The 15890-nt window shown below is 36.9% G+C and overlaps 3 protein-coding genes across 3 annotated transcripts; all 3 read left to right on the top strand.

The window, feature by feature from the left end:
* The first annotated feature begins 1262 nt into the window (after nt 1–1262).
* LOC135169897 (uncharacterized) lies at nt 1263–6860 on the top strand. Its single transcript, XM_064135283.1, has 19 exons — nt 1263–1551; nt 1632–1927; nt 2074–2273; nt 2351–2547; nt 2660–2825; nt 2911–3101; nt 3178–3461; nt 3532–3724; nt 3824–3911; nt 3953–4013; nt 4166–4202; nt 4315–4518; nt 4817–5106; nt 5171–5370; nt 5448–5644; nt 5738–5903; nt 5966–6156; nt 6228–6508; nt 6587–6860. The coding sequence occupies exons 1-19, from the start codon at nt 1360–1362 to the stop codon at nt 6783–6785; spliced, it is 3633 nt and encodes a 1210-aa protein (XP_063991353.1). The 5' UTR covers nt 1263–1359; the 3' UTR covers nt 6786–6860.
* A 3025-nt stretch (nt 6861–9885) lies between these two features.
* Nucleotides 9886–12733, top strand: LOC135170231 (carboxylic ester hydrolase-like). The gene is made up of 7 exons (XM_064135853.1): nt 9886–10122; nt 10184–10485; nt 10602–10801; nt 10881–11243; nt 11403–11590; nt 11721–12004; nt 12077–12733. Exons 1-7 carry the CDS (start codon nt 9928–9930, stop codon nt 12270–12272), a joined length of 1728 nt encoding a protein of 575 aa, XP_063991923.1. The 5' UTR covers nt 9886–9927; the 3' UTR covers nt 12273–12733.
* Nucleotides 12734–13048: 315 nt separating this feature from the next.
* On the top strand, nt 13049–15832 carry LOC135170230 (carboxylic ester hydrolase-like). Its single transcript, XM_064135852.1, has 8 exons — nt 13049–13304; nt 13383–13678; nt 13741–13940; nt 14027–14223; nt 14309–14474; nt 14557–14753; nt 14897–15183; nt 15259–15832. Exons 1-8 carry the CDS (start codon nt 13107–13109, stop codon nt 15470–15472), a joined length of 1755 nt encoding a protein of 584 aa, XP_063991922.1. The 5' UTR covers nt 13049–13106; the 3' UTR covers nt 15473–15832.
* The last annotated feature ends 58 nt before the right edge of the window (nt 15833–15890 follow it).

Below are 15890 nucleotides of genomic sequence, written 5' to 3'. Positions count from 1 at the left end.
TGAAATTTTACTAGCGGGAGTTGATAAAATGAAGACGTAAAGAAAACTGTACCAATGCGACGAGGGAGAAGAAGAAGGAAAGAAAATGAGGAAAATGGAAAAATTGTTTTTTCTCATTTTGATCTTTTTGGTGAATGCAAGATGTAAGGGTTACAAAAGTCATGATGAAAAAAAAAAGCTGTATGACATTTTCAGGCTGTGTCATATTCGTGAGTAAAATTTAAGAATTCTGCAGAACCACACGACTATGGTCTGCTAGAAAATTCAATCTAGAAAAGTTTTATGGGGCCAGTTTCATGGCTCTCTACATGTGTCATGGTAGAAATGGATATTAGAAATAAACGCATTTTATTAGAGTACTTTATAGTCCAAAAGCTGGCTGAACTCGGTTTTTATAAAGCGTGGGATTGTCAATTTTTCACTCTCTTAGGTTTCACTGTCGTCGTTTTCGTAATATATGAATCATTTTTTCTTATAAGAATCTTTCTGGTAGTTGTGGGCAATCGCGAAGAGGTACTGGTTTCGAGAAATTAATAGATGAGATTATTAACTATAGAAATTAATTGGTGAACTGATTAAAAGCCGGATTAATTCTGAAACCGGTGATTTAATACAAATAATGTTTGGAACTTGGAAATTGGTACAAGTTTGCGCTTTTTACCGACTGAAATTTCCGGTCAAACACTTGCCATACACCGCATTTTATGTGAGAAAGGTTGACTTTACCGACAGAGATTTATTCCCGTTACAAAACTCTTTACCGCCCTAATGCACCGGCCAACAAGGAAAATTTTATTGTCGATATTTCAGATTTCAATAACCCTGTGACGGAAACTACATTACCATCCATTAATACCTTTCATTGTCCCCTTGTCCTTCGATTTAAGGACTTTCTGGATTTTCTGGACTACTTGGAATCCTTCTCTCAAGAAGATTTCCTCAAATTGTATTAAAAAAATGATCAAGGCCTCGTTTATATTAAATAATAATAATCAGACTCGATATCTTGGAAGACAGTTGGACCGTATGATTCGCAGCCATAATGTTTTATAATCATTAATTAACCGCAAGACGTTTCCACTCTTTTATAAGTGGAAAAACCCAAAGTCAGCGAAAGTGTAAACATCGTCAAAAATATTGAAATCACGGATTGTGTGACATATCCAGATAAGAGATATTCATGCAAACCTCGATTCTGACTAACGAGGAAAGTAACTCAAAGCGTTTTTTCCTTATTTGCTTTCCGCCACTACTGAACAACCAGAATTCTTGGGAACTGCTAATTCGCGGTCTAGAAAAGGCCGCGAAGTGAAATCATCACTTCAGTCAGTGTTGCGAGTTATTGAGACTTGGTCAGCCATGAGGTTATCAGTAGTGGCCCCCTTTGTTATTATCTCATTATGCATCATTATAGTGTCTTGCACTCCAAGAGTAACAATTACAAATGGAACCCTAGTGGGATCTATACTGCAGTCGAGAAAGGGACGAAATTTCACTGCGTTTAGGGGAATCCCGTATGCCCGGCCACCAGTAGGAGATTTACGATTCCAGGTAAATAATGGGTCAATTGTTTTCGAAAGGGTAAAATAAATAAATCGTCGGAAAGAAGTAATTTTCTGACTTGATGGCAGGCACCTCAACCCCCAACATCTTGGACGGGAGTTCGTTCCGCCGAGACTGACGGCGCAATATGCGTTCAAAAAAACTACGATGATCCTAACGTTAAATCAACTGGATCAGAGGATTGTCTTTTCCTCAACGTATACACCCCAAAATTACCAAGAAGAAGTAGAAGACATGCACCGAAACGTTTCGCTGTTATGGTTTGGTCTCATGGCGGTGGCGTGGAAGGTGCCGGTCATTCTATGCTGTACGGTCCAAAATTCCTCCTCGATCATGACATTGTTCTCGTCACCCTGAACTACAGGTAAATCTACAACTAAAGGGTTTACACGTAGGAACCCAAAAAATCCGATTTCCATACAGAATGTTTTTCATTTCCGAAACCCAAAAGTTTTGCTGCATTCGTCGTTTATTGAATTAAACTAGAATGGAAATTTTTTCACCTTTCAGAATGGGACCTCTCGGTCTTCTGAGCACAGCAGATAATGTCATACCCGGAAATGCTGGCTTGAAAGATCATGTTCAGGCCCTTCGATGGGTTCAAGAAAATATCGCTGCGTTCGGAGGTGATCCGACCAAAGTAACAATCTTTGGTGAGAGTTTCGGGGCTTCAAATGTTCATTTACTGACTCTGAGTCCACTAGCAAGAGGTAAAATGATAAACAATTGATTAAAAAATGCGCCAAGTGTCCAAAAGCGTCCACGAATTTTTTCAAATATTTTCCAGGACTTTTCCACCAGGTGATTAGCCAAAGTGGTACTGCAATTAATCAATGGCCATACCATACAGCGAAATCTGCACGGGAGAACGCGAGACGTTTGGCCCGAGAACTCAATTGTCCTACAGATACATCGGAAAAGCTTCTTCAATGTTTGCGAACAAAGGATGCTGGTGATGTCATGATGCAGCCAGCGGATTGGCCGGTATTTACACATCATCATAATGTTCTTTTTCCCAATTTTAATTTTCCAGTAACCACTGAGCAAATAATTTTCAATTGATAAACGATTCAACGATATCAAATAATTTAATTAGATCTTTAATGGAGGTCCCGATCTACCATTCCGAGCTGTCATAGAATCACCGAATCCGGGTGCTTTTTTAACGGACGAGCCTGGAAAATTAATGGAACGTGGTCAGTTTGCTGATGTTGCTTGGTTGAATGGTGTCAATGCTCAGGAAGGAGCTCTCGCCGCTGGCGGTTAGTATAAAAGTTAATGTGGAGTATCGAATGACTTTTCTTATCACAAGCATTACACCTCTGGCTTTCCTTGTATTTCTTACAGCCCTCTATTCATCGCCCAATCAAACGAACGTCAAACGATTGAATAACGAATTCACAGAGCTTGCTCCACTAGCTAACGGTCTCGACAGAGACTGTCCCAAACCAATTTTGGATGATATCACAAGAAAAATGCGTCAATTTTACTTCGGTAATAAGCAAATCGATGAATCGACGAGACTGAACGTCGTAAACGTACGAAGATTTTACTTAACATTCTAAATATTTTATCAAATGTTTCAAATTTTAAAATTCAATCTATACATTGTAGATGATTTCCGATTCAGTCTTCAAGTTCGCTAGTGTCACCGCAGCAAAATTACATCGTCGTGGTGCACGAAGCCCAGTATATTATTATCAATTTTCATACAGAGGTACCTTGAGTTACTCAGCTTTCGCTGATCCAACGAGAGACTATGGTGTCTCCCACGCTGACGAACTTCTGTATCTATTCCCAGTACATGAAGTTCTGTTTCCAAATCGTCCAATGAGTCAGAGAGATTTCCAAATGGTTGATGTAATGACCACAATGTACACAAATTTTGCGAGATTTGGGTGAGTATTGAAGAGTTGAGTTCAGTAATCTATCATTGGAGCTACGTAACTAATTTCTTCACTGTAATAGGAAACCTGTACCATCCTGTACATCTACACTTCCGGTTATTTGGGAGCCTGTTAGAACTGATGCACTTGAGATGTTTTCCATCCAGAATCCTTCGAGCTTCAAAATGACTTCTAATGTCTTCAACGATATGATTAACCTTTGGTCTAATTTTCAATGTCGCGCAGGTCTTTCTCGGACAGCTGATTTGCCTACTGTCTAATTTAATTGTCTAAAATAATCGCGATCTATTTTTATAATATGACTGTGGCATCATTCAATGCTATAATAAATTGAAATTATGCGAATTCCTCAGATTTCTCCAAATAAAGTCCCCAAAATTGGAAAATTAAATCCTCGACATCAATCTAATTTATTCCCAATTTTTTTTCCCCTGTCGCTGGGTAACTGGTAAATAAATCGATTCCCAATCAAATTGTATAAGCTTTTCTGAATAGACATGCAGTGAGATGGTCTCATCAGGTCAGAGTGTCAACGAGTCTTCCGTGAATAAATAAACTACACTCATATGTCTTCTTATCAAAATCTGCTATAAAATAATGAGAAGAACGTTGTAAAAAAAAGAATTTGTCAAAATTCACTCAGCCTGGGTGATAACGTCATAACAGATGCAATTTCCATAATTTCCTATTTATAGGAAGAGACGTTTGAAAGATAATAATTCAGTTCAATGTGTGAAGAAAAAAAATAAATTTAATATCTTATCGTTGTAGAGCGCCTTATCCATTTTTACAAAGGCTAGTCTGTGTGACGAACGCACTTCAGTTTTCGAGTGGATTCACGTAGAAAGGCTCAGCCATGAAATTTTCAGTTACATCCCGTGTATTAGTGCTTTTACTATGGATTTATCCATTACTTGCGGCCACGAGAGTAAAAATTAATGATGGAATATTAGAAGGATCGATATTGAAATCACGGAATGGAAAAGATATCTTCGCCTTTCAGGGTATTCCATACGCTCGTCCACCAGTTGGATCCTTACGATTTACGGTAGAATATTAATTATATTAAGTGTTAATTGTCATAAGAATATTTTTCTCATCTTACTCAGGGGGGGGGTCTCTGGCTTAGTAGTTTACTTTACTTCATTAATTTCAAAATAAGTAGAAACATCTCATTGTGAAATTAAATTGATTCAATTGATTATATTGGTCAACTAAGTTCATAGATAGAAATCCATTAAAAATCAATCATTACTGAATTTAGAAAGAATGTTGTCCCAAGCGACAAACACGATGATCACGGTTAATTATCGAAATGCAATTTAGATGATTTTCTTTGATTTTAGGCACCGCAGCTACCCGTCCCGTGGAGCGGAGTACGATCAGCTAAAAGTGATGGAAACGTATGTCTCCAGAAAGATACTGATAGCTCGAGGACGATTGGTTCAGAGGATTGTCTCTACATAAATGTATACACTCCAAAATTGCCCAATGAACAAAAAAAATTATCCACCCCTTATCCTGTTATGGTGTGGTGTCACGGTGGTGCATGGGTTGCAGGCAGTGGTTCATCAAATCTTTACGGTCCTAAGTACCTCCTGGATCATGAACTTGTTCTGGTGACCTTTAATTATAGGTAAAACTATAAAAAAGAGTCGCATAATTATTGAAAAATGGAGGTGAATGACAATCGTTTGTAGATTAGGACCTCTCGGTTTTCTGAGTACAGCAGACGATGTCCTTCCTGGAAATTACGCTATGAAAGATCACGTGCAGGCACTTCGCTGGGTTCGGAATAATATCGCAGTCTTCGGCGGTGATCCAAATCAAGTCACCATTGCCGGTGAAAGTGCTGGAGCTTCAGCCGTACATTATCTTCTCTTAAGCCCATTAGCCAAAGGTATCAATATGCATTTTAAAAAATCAACACAAGAATTCAGTGAATTTTTTTCAAAATGGCACGAATGTAATGTGCAGGACTCTTTCACCGTGCGATTTCCGAGAGCGGTACAGCTATCAACTCTTGGTCATACAGTCCACCAAGATTTACCAGAAGTCATGCTCGCCGTCTTGCTAGAGAGCTGGGTTGTTCAACAGAGACTTCTCAAAAAATTCTTGAATGCCTGAGAACGAAAAATGCTAGCACGATAACTATACAGCCTACGAATTGGCAGGTAATGGAACCCATCATAAATATTAATTTATGATAAAAATCAATCATTATGAATATCGTCCCTGATATTGATAACGCTGACTGTCATTGTTAGGTTTTCGTCGGATCGCCAAAGGTCCTATGGCGACCAGTCAAAGAGTCAAACTATTCTGGTGCATTTTTGACAGATGAACCGGGGGAATTGATAAAACGTCGAGAATTTGCAAAGGTTCCATGGTTATCGGGTACAAATACAAATGAGGGATCCATGCTAACTTCTGGTAAGTAGAAAGTGAACGTCTACCATGACTCATTGCCTAGAAATTTGTATTATAATTTTCAGATATTTATTCACCTCCTAATCACGAAAATGTCAAACGATTGAATGACGAGTTTGGGAAATTGATTCCAATAACCCTTGAGATGGACCCTGATTGCCCAAAAGCATCCCTGGAAATAATTTTGCGAACAATTAGCCAATATTATCTTGGGAATAAGACAATTGATGAATCCAATAGGATGAACTTGACTGACGTACATTATTATCTTGAAATTAGAGTCGTATATTAATTTGTTTGGAATTTCACTGGTGAATTCTTTCGCAGATGTATTCTCATGGTCTATTCCAATTCCCCGGAGTCACTGCAGCTAAAGAACATGCCACATCGAGTACCGCATACTTTTATCGCTTTGGGTACAGAAGTCCCAATCATATATCCATGATTCCCTACGATCCAGACAGAGACTACGGTGTTAGTCATGGTGATGATCTTCTGTATCTATTTCCCTTCTATGAAGCTTTATTTCCTAACAAAACGATGGGCGCACAAGACTTTGAAATGGTGGATGTGATGACAATGCTGTGGACCAACTTCGTAATTCACGGGTAAGCCGTCATAATTTCATTTTTCAATTCATCGAATTTTCTTTCATTCAAAGAGAAAAATTTGTTTTTTTTCTTTAGAGAACCTCTACATGAGAAAACATTCAAGTCGTCAATCGAATGGACACCTGTCACAACTGATGCTGTGGAAACCTTTGTCATCGAGAGCCCAACAAGCTTGAAAATGTCAACAAATATTTTCAAAAACATGGTCGATCTCTGGTCGAGTTTACCTTGTCGAGCTGGTCTTTCATATACAACCAAGAACCATGTTAGCTAATGAGGTGTTAAAAATTTGTATACACGACTGTTAAAATTACCTGAGATATAAATAAACTATGACAAGTTGTATGCACTCTCATCATCTTTTTCTGCCTACTATTACCCATTAGTAATGATTTCAGACGTAATCCCACGACCATTAGGAATAGATGACAAGCTATTCCGCGTTTTATCTTAAAATTCTTTGTTAATAGGAGATGATAACGACACATGCGTGCGAGAAATCATTTGTAATCTATCTGCAGATATTGGTTCTTACCGTGAAACAAAATACGGAAACAAATGTCTATATATATAAAATATGTAATATGTAAAATGAACTCTCGGATGTGTATTGATATTAAAAATGTTGAATACATTAGTACTTTTCCAAATACTGGAAAATAAATAATATAAAATTGGTAAGTCTATAGATAGGATGAAATATAATTGAGTCACCAATAATTAAAGTATGTCAAATAGCCCGTAGGTGATAAATTACCCGGAAGAAAATGTCCAGTGAGATTTGTCGAAAAAAATAAGCTAAAGAAATCGAGAATTTATTTAACAAAATGCGACTATTCGAATGGAAATGCCACGCAAATTTATTTCTACACAATTGCCATTATTCGCACTTTAAGTCTCTTAAATGAGCAGTCCGATACTTTTTTCCGAAGTTTCCCTCACTCCGATAAAATGAAATTGTCTGAGCAATGGTGAAAGCGAAAAAGGGAGATAGTCTTATCACATCATGTCTCTTTTCTCAACCTCTCACTTTTTCGTACTTAATCTATTCAAAATAAGATTTTAATTTGAATTCCTGTATCATTTTTTACACGTGTTGATACATTGATAGAAGGTCATATGGACAGAGGCATGAAAATCTGGGGTAATGAAAGTGATTTGAAGTTCGATGATGGGACACGTGTCAAGGATGACCATTGAAGGGCATTAATGAATTGAAGATAATGAACTTTTTAAAAATATTTTTGTTTATCGGACAACTTCAACAACGTGAGAATTCCCATGAAAATCTTCATTAGAGGGAACACAATTGGTTATTACGCTATCGATATCAATAGGTCTTGTATATTTTCTACCTATGAGAGAGTTATGTGATGAATTTTTTATATTTAAGCTTGCCGAAACCTTTAACAACGAGAATCTTCAATATTGGTATGACCTAGCAATTATTCAGAATTATTTATGAGCCATTGAAAATGTAAAACTAGAACAGAAAAGATGAAATCAGGCTAGGCCAGATAGACATACAACTTCATATCGACTATGAAAATCTTGAAACTCAATCGGAAAAGAAGATAAAACTTCGAAAGCCTCTATATTTATAAAGTTCCGATCACTTTGATACTCTAGTCTTGATGAAGTTCAGGGCGATAATGCGATTCCACTCAAGAAACATAATTCCCGTTATCGTGAAGTATAAACCAACTAGAGTTTGATTTGAATGGAAAACAGAAGACAAGGATGACTAGATTTTTCTTCACCGTGAACGTTATGCGCCAAGGAGAATGTCTTGAGGCTGGCCAGGGAAATTATCATTAATAAACAAAAACATACAAATCTCTCATTGACGTCAAAGGGAACAATTCAATCAGTAATTTCTCCAGTTGTTAAATATCCACGAACTTCTCAATGTCAAACAGCAACAAAAATACACTTTAACGGTGATAATAAAAATGAATATGCCTCGTATCAAGCGTCCTGAACATACCTGAAGCAAATGGGAGCGATTGATTAACCCCAATAATCCCCCATTGACGTAGGTAAAATATTGACAACAACAGTATGCCGACATAACCGATGTATTTAATCAAATTGTGATTTGGGAGCATTGCAGCGCTTTAGCTAAATATATGCTAAACAATAGCGGAAGGCAAATGGCATCCATTCTGAGGAAAATTATCGTCTCAAAGTTGACAAATTCGATTGTTCAGTCATTGGTGAGGCCAGGGACCCTAGGGCCCTCCTGAGAGGGCCGACACGTGCGTAACCTTAGAAGATAGGCCAACACGTGAATGTGACACGTGTGTAGGACAGCGATGTAAACACTTGGCTCATAGATTGTTTGGACATATGAAATACTTCGTCATTTACACAGAAATTTATGGGGAAAATTCTGGTGTTAGACGAGGAAAGAGGCCCAGAGTAATGCACTGTTATAAAATTTCAATGCGATTGCATAATTAGATGATCGTCATCGAATAATTTTAATGGTTCGGAAGCATCCTTAAGAAGACCTAACCGTGCCCCCTTATCGATTGGCATTCACATCAAAGCCCGATGACGGCTGTCACTTTTCAAGCATGGCGGTATCACAATGTGATTGGCTGAATTTTCAACCCATTTGAACGTTCACCGTTTGAATTTCTATTTCAAAATAGAAATTTGATAAATCGACAAAAAAATAATGTATTTAATCGTATTAACAACAATATCAACAATATGATATTTAACATTTTAATAGAAATTAATATTTCTATCTGGAACTATAGAATTTTAGTGAAAAAAAATTTCTGAGAAAAATGGAAGAGAAATTTACAGCTTTAATATAATTAGTAATCACTAATAATATAATTTTTCAATATTTAACACTTTGATACCCTCTGCGTGGTGATTTTGCTAATCCAGGCTAAATTTCGATACTACGATCTCCTCAAAACCCATAAAATGAAAACAAATACCGGTGCATAAATCCCAACATGGTAGAAAGTTCGATGAACCCGTCAAGTGCTCTTCCACCAATGAGCGCTAATAATTTTTCCACAAAACTCGAAATACCAGCAAAAATGTGTATCTATTTTACTGCTCCAGATTATCAACTTCCTCAACGTGATCTCACCATCCACATTCCTAATCTCAGATCATAATTTTTTTTACATCGATATGGTATCATAATTGCAATGTATGTACATGAAATTCCGACGAGTGAGTCTTCCTCACCGTTAATGACGGAGAAAGAGGAAACGAGTACAAGACACATCATTGAAATTTTCTTCCTTCCAATTCGGGAATTGAGTGGCGGTTCACCTCCCTCCCCCTGGCAATACCTATATAACGCCCATGTGTGCATGACCATTCCAAGCAGTTTTAGTCGGTGATACTGGCGTGAGCATAGTACCTCGACCGCATAGAATTTAATAATGAATACCCTAACTTTGATAATAAATTTTTTTGTCGCTACATGGATAAACATCATCACAGGTACACCTCTAGTTGTGACCATTCGAAATGGTACGCTTGAGGGTGCAATTATGCAAACCAGGAAGGGACGAGATATTGCGGCCTTTAAAAATATTCCCTACGCCCTTCCACCCGTAGGAAATCTAAGATTTGAGGTAAACAATTACTTAATATGAAATAAAATGAGCGCATTAATAAATCAGATATTTTTTTTAGCCACCGCAACCAGCAGCAGCATGGAGCGGAGTGAGATCCGCCCGTGAAGACGTTCCCGTGTGTTTTCAGGGAAAAAATGAAGTCTTCAACGTAGATGGAAATCATAAAATGACTGAAGACTGTCTTTACCTAAATGTTTACAGTGTAAGAGAGAATTTTCAGTCTAAAGATGCAAGAATGAAGCATCCGGTGATGGTTTGGATTCACGGTGGTGGATTTTATTCTGGTACAAGTCACTCTAGTCTCTACAGCCCGAAATTTCTTCTTGATCATGATATTGTCTTGGTTACGCTGAACTACAGGTGATTTATCATTGAAATTATTTTTTAAATCACAACTTTATAATTTAATATGCATACATAATTATTCAGTAATTTTCGTGTTCCAATTTTACCCAATATTTTCATTAATTTTTCAGAATAGGGGCTCTTGGTTTTTTGAGTACAGCAGACAGTAGTGCATATGGTAACCAAGGTATGAAAGATCAAGTGCAATCATTGAGATGGGTGCAAGAGAATATTGCAGCCTTCGGGGGTGACCCAGATAACGTAACAATTTTTGGTGAAAGTGCTGGTGCAGTTAGCGTGCATCATCTCATTATGAGCCCCTCCACACGAGGTATTACATTATCTGATAACTTACATCATCTTACAATCGATAAATTCAATAAATTAAATTCATTGATTGTGATTTGTAGGACTATTTCATCGTGCTATTTCTCAAAGTGGAACAAGTCTGAGCCCTTGGGCAATGAATACACAGAAAACTGCGAAGGAACGAGCTTACAAGCTCGCTACTGAATTTGATTGTGCAGACAATGATACCATGAAATTGGTACACTGTCTTCGAAAGCAAGATGCTGAGAAGATTATAAATGTTTCACAAAAATGGTTGATAGCTGAGTCTCTTATTCAGCCGCACTTCAGACCGGTTGTGGAGCCACATAATACAGGGGCCTTTTTGATAGAAGATCCTATTGATACTTTGAGAGCTGGACGAGCTGCTGATATTCCTTGGCTCAATGGGGTTAATTCTAATGAGGGATCCCTAGCAGTTGCGCGTACGTATCATAATTCAAGAATAAAAATATCCAAAACTTAAATTAATTTCGTGAATGAAAAAGTACGAAGGCTCTCCTCTACTAAAAAATTCAGTATATTGAAATATATCAAATTAAATAATTATATACATGTGCTAAATATTTGAAATTTATTTACAGCTCTTTTTGGACTCACTCCGAAAGTTATACCCTTTATCGATCATCAATTCTCCACAGTAATTCCATACCTATTGCTCTTTCACGAGAGTTGTTCGCCGGAACAACAACAGATCGTGGCAGCTAAACTACGTCAATTCTACTTCGGTAAACAACCGATCGATGAGTTCACGAGATTTAACTTGATTGATGTGAGTAATTCAATTCGATTACATAATGATATTTTTATTTGGATTTTATCGATGTAACGAATATATTATTTGTTACCCATAATATGTCTAATTAATAATGATTGATTGAATTTCTAACTTTGTTATTTAGTTGGATTCAGACGCTTACTTCATATACGCTCAGAGGGTATCTATCAGAGAGAGCCTCAAGCACATTAAAAGCCCAATCTATTACTACTATTTCCAATACAAGAGTAGTTGGTCATGGTCAAAATTACTCGGTGATGCTGACAGAGATTACGGGGTTTGTCACGCTGATGATCTTCAATATTTTTTCCCAATTCGTGATGTCAAAGCTCCAAAACCATATTCCGACGAAGACAGCGCAATGATTGACATTATGACAACAATGTGGTATAACTTTGCAAGCACTGGGTAATTATTGAATCAATATATATGTTCAACTATCGTTTCATCGTCTAATCGGGAAAAAAATATTTGTTACAGAAATCCGACACCTAAGGATCAAAAATTCCCGGCCCATTGGAATCCTGTGAATTCCGATTCGGTTGAACAACTAGTGATCGAGAATCCTTCGAGTATAAGAATGGTGCAAAATTTACATAAGGGTACTTTCCATTTCTGGGAAAATCTGCCATGTCCCGCTGGACTGGCACCACAAAATAGTTACGTGCAAGCGTAGTCATTTATTAATTAATAACAGTTCATTAACAAAGTGGTAATAGCTTTATCACTTCGCTACTGATGTCTAATGTAGCCTGTCAATGGTCAATTATTTTATAACGCTTTCAAAGGATCTCATCTGAAGTACTTATCATGACGATAAGGGTTCTTAGTACAAAGATTACTTCAGATCAATGTTAAAAAATAATTATGTAAATAGTAAGTGATAAATTGTGTGATAATACATCGAACATTCCGCAGAATAGTCATGAGTTGACGCAGATATGTTGTGAAAAAAATTAAACAATCTAATCGGTCTCCGTAATTATGTATATAATATAAATGCCGTACTAATAGTATTGCACTGTACTTAATGTGGTAATTAATACCTGATATTTAGAATAACTGAATATGATAGTTTTCGATGTATATCACAATGTGAAATAAATTGAAAAACAAATATATCTGGAAAATAAAATGAGTGACTTAAGAATGATTATTTCGAATTCAAATTTAATTAATTATACTATATTCTAATGTAACGCTAAATTTAAGCCAAACGAGATAGATCAAGTCGAGTCAATGGTTCATTGTAATGATCACCTGATGATAAGCATCAGATTTATTGTTGGTTTACTTTTATGTGAATGGAATATATTTCTTCGTGGAGCAGTAAAATGTAGAAAGAATGATTTTCAACATAGTCACCTAGTTACAATATCTTGGAACGTTTCTCATATCGCGATAATTACGCCCCATAAACTCTTTAGTTTATCGCACAGTTCTACCGACGAACGGAAATTCGCAAATAGCTGCATATTGTTTCAAAAGCGCATATCGTTTGGTTCTAATAATGCATTCATTTACAATGTTTCGGATAATATTCTTGTTGTTTTTACATTTTTTACACACGACTTCTACCTCTCATTCCGTTATTCTAAAGAATGGAACTATTATGGGCATGACTTTGAAATCAAGCAGCGGGAGAAATTTTTCAGCATTTAGGGGAATACCTTACGCCCTTCCTCCGATTGGTCCCTGGCGATTCGAGGTTAGTTAAATATGTCAATTAATTATTTAGCGTCTATAGCGTATAACAGGTTGAAATAATGAATTAAATTATTGTTAGCCACCCCAACCCTCTCCAGCTTGGACCGATATTCGCTACACAAAATTCGATGGAAAAAAATGTATTCACCAAAACGTCTACTTTCGGAAAGATTATGTAATTGGTCACGAGGACTGTCTCTATTTAAATGTTTATACACCGAAGATGAATTATGAGACTGTAGGGGCCAACCATAAGTACCCAGTGATGGTGTGGTTTCACGGTGGCTCCTGGTCTACTGGCTCCGGTCACTCATTGCATTATGGACCAGAGTTTCTACTGAATCATGATCTAGTGCTTCTCACAATAAATTTTAGGTATAAATTCGCGGAGAAAAAATAATTTTTACTGGACAGATTATTCATTATTTTAAATACAGAATTGGTCCGTTCGGGTTCTTGAGCACAGGAGATACGGTTATTCCGGGTAATATGGGCCTGAAGGATCAAGTTCACGCTTTAAAATGGGTGCAAGAAAACATAGAAGTTTTTGGAGGTGATCCAAAAAATGTTACAATATTTGGGAATGGCGTGGGAGCCGCTAGTGTGCATTACTTAATGCTCAGCCCTTTGGCTAAAGGTATTAAAAATATTCAATATCTATTTAACATTTATTACCGTTACGGAATTCAAAAATAACTGTAGAACATGTCTGACTCTATACAGGCCTTTTCCATCGTGCCATTTCCCAGAGTGGGACAGTGAAAAACCCCTGGTCATTCAACACACAGAAAATGGCCTCAAAAGTAACCAGAAAATTTGCAAGGGATCTAAAGTGTCCCGTTGGAGATTCCGAAACGATGTTGAAATGTTTGCGAAAAATAGATGCTAAAAAAATGGCGAGTGTCGAGGTGGAATGGCCGGTATTTATATATTTGTTTGTCCCTCACAGAGAGAAATAATCAAGAATAATAATTTGCTGAATCGATTTCTGGGTCGGAATTTCAGTTATTTGATTTAGATCCGATAATGCCATTCAGACCAGTCGTTGAGCCTCCCCATGCTGGTGCTTTCTTAACTCAAGATCCCTTGGAAATGGAAAATCTCAAAAATGGATCTGATGTACCATGGATGGTGGGAACTAATTCGCACGAAGGAATTTTCAGAGTTGGCTGTAAGAAATAAAATTGACTGACTCTTTTTGTTCTCTAATATTTGATAATTGCGAATGAAGGCTTAATTTTAATTCCTCACAGCCATCTATGGACAGACTAAGTCTGGATTAATAGAAGAATTGAACACGAAATTCCTTGAGTACGCACCAATAACTCTAGCATTTCAGAATAACTGTCCAAAACCTGTGCATGGAAAAGTCACTAAACTAATCCGATCATTTTACGTGGGTGGTAAAAATAAGAAGATTGATGAAACAACTAAACTCGCCGTCACGAATGTGAGTTTTTTTCACTTACATTGAAATTCTTTTGAAAAAAAAAATATTAATAGTTCCCCTGACATTGATTTTCCATGATTTCCTTTATGACACGTCATAATTGCAAGGTAAATATGCATTTAAATAATTTCATAAAATTGTAGATGTATTCGGACGCATTATTCAACGTTGCCAATAACAAGGCAATAGAGAAACATTTTCAAATGGCCTCCGCCCCAATATACCACTACCACTTGACGCACAGAAGTGAGATTTCCTACATGAAATTCTACGGAGATTATAGAACTCCTTATGGAGTAGCCCATCATGACGAAATTCAGTACCTATTCCCAGTTCACGACACATTATTTCCTGTTGCTTCTTTCACAGATGACGATAGAAAAATGATGGAAATTATTACAACAATGTGGTTTAATTTTGCAAAAACCGGGTAAATAATGAAGAAAAAATATAAAGCTGTGATTCTTCTTTGGATAAAATTAATTCCGCAGAATTAATCTTTTAGAAATCCTATGGAGCCAGAAAAACCATCAATGGTGGATGTCAATTGGGAACCTGTGTCAAGTGAGCACCTCGAATATTTACTGATTGGAGGTCCCAAAAATCTATCGATGTCCAAGGATCTGTTCAAAGATAGAATTACCTTCTGGGAGAAATTACCATGTCGAGCTGGAGTCGCTCCTTCACAAGTTTTTATTTCAGTTCAAGATGAATTGTGAAATATTAAACATTAGGATGAAGGAGGAAATGACAGGCGTGGAGGAGAGCAGAATTCACAGAAAATGAGATGGTATACATAATCCATACTTGCAATACTGCCAAAGTGGCACAGTTTTATGTAACCGCATGCAGCCAGTGCATAAAGGCTAGTGTAAAGAACGTGAGAGAGGCAGATCGTAAAAATATAAATTGAATTTCTCCCCACAAAGGCCAGTTTTGATTTATAGAAATATGAAATAATTTTCTTGTAACCCGAAAGGTCTTTTGACGATTCTTCTCAAGTGTTAAGTTAATTTTGTTGACGAAAAACCGATGAACGTTACCAGTTACTGACAAATAAATACTGATTTAAAAATTGTCCTCTGCATGTACGATGCATTTTACTATCCATCATATCCATCATCCTAGTATGCCTTC

This window comes from Diachasmimorpha longicaudata, chromosome 16 (genome assembly GCF_034640455.1).
Source record: "Diachasmimorpha longicaudata isolate KC_UGA_2023 chromosome 16, iyDiaLong2, whole genome shotgun sequence".
NCBI lineage: Eukaryota > Metazoa > Arthropoda > Insecta > Hymenoptera > Braconidae > Diachasmimorpha > Diachasmimorpha longicaudata.
The sequence above is the reverse complement of the archived record's forward strand: the minus strand, read 5'-3'. Positions and strand labels throughout refer to the sequence as shown.